The 6,839-nt window shown below is 61.0% G+C and overlaps 1 protein-coding gene across 1 annotated transcript in view; it reads right to left on the bottom strand.

The window, feature by feature from the left end:
- Positions 1-6,839, bottom strand: part of CFAP74 (cilia and flagella associated protein 74) — a 90,807-nt gene that overhangs the window by 2,913 nt on the left and 81,055 nt on the right. The window contains exons 25-33 of the mRNA XM_011987251.1: positions 4,762-5,038; positions 3,601-3,699; positions 2,690-2,829; positions 1,981-2,115; positions 1,740-1,849; positions 1,540-1,595; positions 1,311-1,430; positions 867-1,022; positions 65-194 (exon numbers count right to left, since the gene is read on the bottom strand). Of these exons, the coding sequence (XP_011842641.1) occupies positions 65-194; positions 867-1,022; positions 1,311-1,430; positions 1,540-1,595; positions 1,740-1,849; positions 1,981-2,115; positions 2,690-2,829; positions 3,601-3,699; positions 4,762-5,038 (1,223 nt within the window). The remainder of the gene's footprint in view (positions 1-64; positions 195-866; positions 1,023-1,310; positions 1,431-1,539; positions 1,596-1,739; positions 1,850-1,980; positions 2,116-2,689; positions 2,830-3,600; positions 3,700-4,761; positions 5,039-6,839) is intronic.

The raw sequence follows: 6,839 nt of genomic DNA, 5'->3' as shown, positions 1-6,839 counted from the left end.
CTCACCGCCCACCCCCTCCACTCGCTGCCACTCCCCCGCTCCACCCACCCTTCACCCCGCTCACCAACCACCTCCGTCCTCTGGGAGGGCGAGCTGAGGAACTGCGGCAGCTGCTGCTGGCCCCGGCCCCGGGCGCTGGAGAGACTGTCCAGGAGCATGGAGAACTTGATGGGGAGCAGGGAGTTGTTCTGCAGCTGCAGAGAGCAGGCCGCTGTCACCGCCCGCCAGCCCCAGCCTGGCTGCCTCCTTCCTATGGTCAGTGCCCAGGACTTGGCTGCTGCTATGAGGCCACACCCAGGTGGGGACCCCGGTGGCCTGACGACGCTGGCACATGTGGCGGTTTACTGAGCTGTGTGCCAACGTCCCTTCTTCCAGCCTCTCATCAGCCTTTGCCAGGCCGGCGCTTGGCTTCCCTGTCTGGGGCGCGTGGACAGCTCTGGGGTGCCACCTGTCCTCCAGGGCACCTGAGTCTCGCTCATGGGCACATGCTGGTGCAAAGGCATGAGGGCACACGGGGCAGTGCAGCTCACCCAGAGGGCCGCAAACCCTCGCCCCCGGGTGGCTGAGTTGAGCTCCAAAGGAGTGAGTTCAAGCAGCAGGGCAGGGGGTGGTTGGGGGAGCTCTGTGCAGGGGCTGAGGAGGAGGGACAAGGAGGACAGGGAGGTGGGGTGACCAGGGGACATCTGCAGCCTCCCCAGAAACAGGCCCGGGTCCTGCAGGAGAGGGCTGCAGAGGCGGCAGCTGTCTAGAGGGGGCTACCTGTGTCTCCACAGGCTCCCCGACCCACGGGTCACTTTCACAGCTGGCCTGAGTCCTGCCTGGTGGAAACCCCTCCTGGGAGGCTGGAGCCAGCACGTGTGCTTCACCTTGAAGCCTGAGGACACAGACTCTCCGGCGATCACATAGCCCATGTTGAGGATGCTGCCTTCAATGGAGCACGTGATCATGGACGCCACGCCAGTGCCCACGAGGGTGAGGGTGAGCGTGCCTCTCTTGGTAATGATGTCCAGTGTTTCTTGAGCCTAAAGAGACCACATCCCTCGGTCAGGAACAGATGTCTGCTGGAGCCACGAGGGGAGCTCTGCCTCAGGGGCAGTGGGTTCTCAATGCCGGAGCTGAGACAGCGCTGGGGCTCCATCAGCTCCGTTCACTTGCCGGCTGGCGTGAGGGCCTGGGCCAGGCTGCCCACAGACCCAGGCGTGGTCAGCTCCGGGCCTGAGCACAGGCGATGCCCGCCCCGGCCAGCGCCTTTGTCCTGCGGTGTGGGGAGCCTTGGGCCGCAGTGTGGCCGGGGTGGGCCTGGGACTCACCAGGATGCTCTCGTGGGGAGAGAAGGACAGCACCAGGACCTGGGTCTCACCCGCGCGCAGCAGGCTGGAGTGGTTCAGCAGGACGAAGGGGCCGTTGGGGTTCAGCAGGGAGAAGTCCAGCTGAGGGTCCATGTCAAGGAGGGGACACGGGTGTCTGCAGGCTCCACCACACCCTCCCCGGCCCCCACTCCCACCCCGCAGGCCGCCTGGGCTGGGTGGACAAGGACACGGCCAGATCCTCGGGAGAGACGTTCTGGATGGAGACCTTCTTGATACTGCGGTGCCCTGAAATGGGGCAGAGAGCGTCAGGCCACAGCCCCAGCCCCAGGCCCCAGGGAGCACCCCTGTCACGCGTGGGCCGTGGGGCTGGGGGAGGCGTGGGTGTGCCTGGGCACCGGGTGGAGGTGTGCGTGGGGCTGAGCGTCTCACCCACGGCGACGTCGCCGAAGTTAAAGATGGTCTTGCCTTTGTGGGACGTCACCACAACAGACGGCGCCACCGTCGGGCACCACAGCTCCAGGTACAGGGTGTTGTGGGGGCTGGGACGGGAAGGGCATGCTGAGGGCAGGGTGGGTGGCCCCCTGCCCGCCCAGGCCCCAGGGTTGGGCAGTAGCAGAGGACGGCGCGTTTGCGGCTGACCACACCCCATTCTGGCCACGGCGCCTCGCACCTGAAGCTTGGCGGTTCTGACCCTTTCCTGTCTTTGACGTCGCCACTGGCAACAACACAGGGAACTACAAATGTGTCAAACTTCGCCTGGAATGCTCTGACCAGGGTGGCTCGGGCGGCCTGGTACTCGTCGGAACTGGAAGGAAGTCGGAGGTGTGCACTCCCGCCTCCCCCCGCCCACCATTGGCCTAGGCCGGACCCCTGCGGCTCTGCCTCAGGGTCCCGGGGTTCCAGGCTGTGGCTGTCGCAGTTGTGTCTGACAAGCTGGCTTTTCCACCCTTCTCTGGCTCCCGTGGGGGCCTTGTCACTCACTTCAGGTCCTCGTCAGCTGGTGGCTGGGGGCTGGGGTTTGGGGCAGGTGCCTTTGGGCCCTGGATAGACAGCCATGTTCCTTTCTGGGGCCACAGGCGCCCATCAGAGCTTTCCCAGGGCTCATTCTGCACCCAAGGGGGCTGAGTGGGGGGCGGTGGCTTCGCTTCCCACCCGTGGAGTGAGGCTACGGGCAGGGGTGTCAGGCCTGGGGGAATGGGGTGGGCAGGTCCCAGGAAGGCAGCACCTGGATCCAGCTGTGTCTGAAGCTGTCAGTCCTTCCAGCCACATGGGTCATTCTGGGCAGTCTGTGGGGGGAGGGGACTCTCCACAGGGGCCACAGTGGGTCCCACCAGAGGGGCCTGGAGGGAAGCAGGTGGGGCAGCCCCTCCTGGACCCACCTGGGCTTCAGCTCCCGCTTCCGCAGTTCCAGGACGTGGGGGACAGAGACTTTGAACAGCTTGTCGCGGTTCTGCATTCGAAGAGCGGAGAGTGACAGTCTCTGCATGTCCTTCCTCTGGGAGGCCATATCCTTTCGGAACTGTGGGGGAAGAGACTGGCTGTGGGGCTGTGCAGGGCCCCAGAGGCACCCAGCTGCACCCTGTGGCTCCTCTGCGGCCAGTGCAGGAACCGTGGGAGCCCCAGTTGGATTGAATGGGGACCAGAAAACCGACCGGCTCCCTAGGAAGACTGTAGCCAGTGCAGAGGGGCACACGGACCCCCACAGAGCTGCCCACAGACTGCAGCGTCTGCTTCACCAGAGGATAAACCGAGGCACAAAGGGGTGAGGAGGCAGCCAGAACTGGGGTCCCCCCCGTCTTCACTGCCAAAGTCTGAAGGCAAGCGCTTCCCCTCGCGTGCACGCCCAGGAGGAACCCGGGCCGGGCCAGGGAGGGCGCATCTGGAGTGTGGCAGGCAGGAGCTCTCGAGGCCGCCTCCAGGGCGGGCGCTCGCCGGGCAGGTTCTGCAGGACCCTCCATGTTTCAGGTGCGCCTCTGGGGGCCTCCAGGTTGTGGGAGGGGCCCTGCATTGCATCCACCGCACCCCTGGGTCGCAGCCCCTACTGCCCCTACCTCCAGAGCCCACCCTTCCCTGCTCCCGCCTGGCAGTGCCCTCCAGAGAGGAGGGAGGGTCTCGGTGAGCAAGCGTTTTAACCTCTCAGATGCAGCTCGACATGCGCAGTGCTTGGGAAAGGTCTACCCTGCGCTCCTGGCACACGGCGGGGGGCCCCCAGGGACTCCAGGGCGGTGGAGTTTGTTCCTGCGACAGGCCCTTCCCCTACCCACGCCCCTCCTTTCCAGGCCCCACGCACGGATTTGGTCTCCATTTCTTTGTTCAGGAGTGGGAGGGCTTCCTGGTGGATCAGCTTCTCAGGCAGCACGGGCCGGAAGGCCACCTGGACCAGGCACCTCTGAGGAGAGACAGGCGTGGGCACAGGGGCTGCCACTTCTCTCCGCCCCCCAGGAGCCCCTGCTGGCACTCTACCTTCCTCCGCCCGTTGACTCTTCTCAAGGTCACCTCCCCCTTGAGATTTCAGCCTGTGTGCCCCTTCGGGATGGCCCTCCCTGGCCTCTGTCCCCCAGGAAGCGGGGGCGGGCTGCAGGCGTGAGCACCAAGCCCTCTGGCCATGAAGGGTGGGGGTCCTGTGATTGGAGGTGTTGAGAGTAGAGTCCTGGGCAGGCCAGGACCCGGTCCCCTGTCCATGGGGCAGCAGTGACAGCTGAGCCTGCCCTTTCCGTCCTTGAGTTTTATGGGCGAGTCCTACATTTTGAATCACTGCATTCACTGCAATCCCATGTGAGCCAGCTGTCCCCCACGTGCCCTTCCTCACTTAGGCCTTCAGCAGCCCTCAGGGTCACCCGAAGGCCCTGCCAGGCCCAGAGCTTTCTGCTCTGCAGGACAGGTGGAGTGCTGGGTGGGAGTGGCCGACGCCCTCTGTCCCCCCACTCCCCTTCTGCCTGCGAGGTCCGCTGGTGCAAGGGGCTACGCAGCCTTCCCCAGTCTCAACCTGGGAGCCCTGGATGGGTGCCGGCCAGGCCAGCAGCCTGGGGAGCTCCTGCCTCTCGGGGTCAGGCTGGACCAAGGGTACTGTGACTGCCCCCCTGGCGTGGGTGGCCCTAGGCCCCATGCACATTGGCCATGGATCCGGGTCAGGCTGGACCAAGGGTACTGTGACCGCCCCCCCGGCGTGGGGGGCCCTGGGCCCCATGCACATTGGCCGTGGATCCGGGTCAGGCTGGACCGAGGGTACTGTGACCGCCCCCCCGGCGTGGGTGGCCCTGGGCCCCATGCACATTGGCCATGGAGCCTTCCTCGGCCCTGCTTGGGTCTGATGAGGGCCAGGTTGACTTGTGCCCCTGTTCTCCGGATTGAAACCCTGTGGTTAAAGGTGGGCAAAGGCAGACACCCTGGGGACAAATGCAGGTGGCGTGGAGCCCCTGCCTCCCAGCCGGCGTGTGAGGCCCACACCCACCTTTCCTGGCCACACGGTCCCCACCGAGGGCGAGATGGTGATAGGCGAGTCTGGGGGCAGCAGGAACTCGAAAGACGTGGGCCCCACGGGAGAGGTGTCCTCTGAGCCAATGCGGGGCTTGGAGTGGGTCCGTGAGCTCATGCTCAGGTGAGAGTTGATGACATACACTGTGGCCACGGAGGTGTCATACAGGGCCGTGGCCGCAAACTTGATCTGGTAGTGGGACAGCTCCAGGGGTGGGTGGACGCCCACAGCCCGGCAAGACAGCTTGAAGCACCTGCAAGCAGCAGCATGGGAGGCCCTCAGCCGTGCAGGGTGTCTGTGTCCCTCTGTGTCAGGTGCGGGGGCCGCTGGGTGGAGGACAAGCCCTGGGTGAGGCTCACAGGGGCATGCACATCCCCACTGCCCGTGGGGTCACTGTGCCACTAACAGATTTCGAAAATACAGCGTATCTTTGTGCACATTTTAGGTGGGTAGCTAAAAATTTTGAAACATATGTATTCATTTATAAATAGAGATGGAGTCTCGCTGTTGCCCTAGGCTGGACTGCAGTGGTGGCATGAGGAGCTCGCTGTAGCCTCGAACTCCTGGGTTCAAGGGCTCCTCCTGCCTCAGCCTCCTGAGTAGCTGGGACTACAGATGCGTGCCACTGTGTCATGGGTAGCTAAAAATTTAATCACAAGTTTAGATAGTTGCAAAGAAAGTTGCAAAGGAAGTTTCTAGCTTATTTTGTTAGCTATTTATTGGCATTTTAAAAACGGATCTCTTTCTCTAAATGTAAGCACAGGCGTCTACGAGGCCTGTTATGAACAAGTTGTTCCTGCCACCATCCGTGAAAAAGAGGCCAAGACCTGGCTACTTTAACCTTTGGAAATTTCACATTTCATGTTTTCCTTGAATGTCTATTTCCGCTGTACTTTCCCCTTTGGTTTTTGTCCTGATCGTATGTATTTTATGCTGTAAAGGACAATACTGCTATCACATCTGTCTGTAACAGAAAGCCTTCATTCATATGTAGTAATATTCAAATGCATATTTTTATGTCCTGTGACCACAGGCTCTAAATGTTTCAAAAAAGTCTTTAAAGGCCGGGCGCGGTGGCTCACGCCTGTAATCCCAGCACTTTGGGAGGCCGAGGCGGGTGGATCACGAGGTCAGGAGATCGAGACCATCCTGGCTAAAACGGCGAAACCCCGTCTCTACTAAAAAATACAAAAAAATTAGCTGGGCGTAGTGGCGGGCGCCTGTAGTCCCAGCTACTCGGGAGGCTGAGGAAGGAGAATGGCGTGAACCCGGAAGGCGGAGCTTGCAGTGAGCTGAGATCATGCCACTGCACTCCAGCCTGGGTAATAGAGCAAAGACTGTCTCTGTCTCAAAAAAAAAAATTTTTTTTCTTAAAAAAATTGGCTGGGTGCACTGGCTCATGCCTATAATCCCTATAATCCCAGCACTTTGGGAGGCCAAGGTGGGTGGATCACCTGCAGTCAGGAGTTTGAAGACCAGCAGCCTGGCCAACGTGGTGAAAGCCCATCTCTACTGAAAAAAATGCAAAAATGAGCTGGGCGTGGTGGCCAGTGCCTATAATCCCAGCTACTTGGGAGGCTGAGGCAGGAGAATCGCTTGAAACTGGGAGGCGGTGGGGGTTGCGGTGAGCCGACATTGTGCCACTGCACTCCGGTCTCGGCGACACAGTGAGACTCTGTCTCAAAAAAAAAAAAAAAAAAAAAAAAAGGAAATAAACAAAAAATTTAAAAAATCTTTAAAAAATTAAGAAAAATTTAGGCCGAGCGTGGTGGCTCACGCCTGTAATCCCAGCACTTTGGGAGGCCGAGACGGGTGGATCATGAGGTCTGGAGATGGAGACCATCCTGGCTAACACGGTGAAACCCCGTCTCTACTAAAAATACAAAAAAATTAGCCAGGTGTGGTGGCGGCGCCTGTAGTCCCAGCTACTTGGGAGGCAGGAGAATGGCATGAGCCCTGGAGGTGGAGCTTGCAGTGAGCCGAGATCGTGCCACTGCACTCCAGCCTGGGCGACAGAGCGAGACTCCGTCTCAAAAAAAAAAAAAGAAAGGAAA

This window comes from Mandrillus leucophaeus, unplaced genomic scaffold (assembly GCF_000951045.1).
Source record: "Mandrillus leucophaeus isolate KB7577 unplaced genomic scaffold, Mleu.le_1.0 Scaffold305, whole genome shotgun sequence".
Lineage (NCBI taxonomy): Eukaryota > Metazoa > Chordata > Mammalia > Primates > Cercopithecidae > Mandrillus > Mandrillus leucophaeus.
The sequence above is the reverse complement of the archived record's forward strand: the minus strand, read 5'-3'. Positions and strand labels throughout refer to the sequence as shown.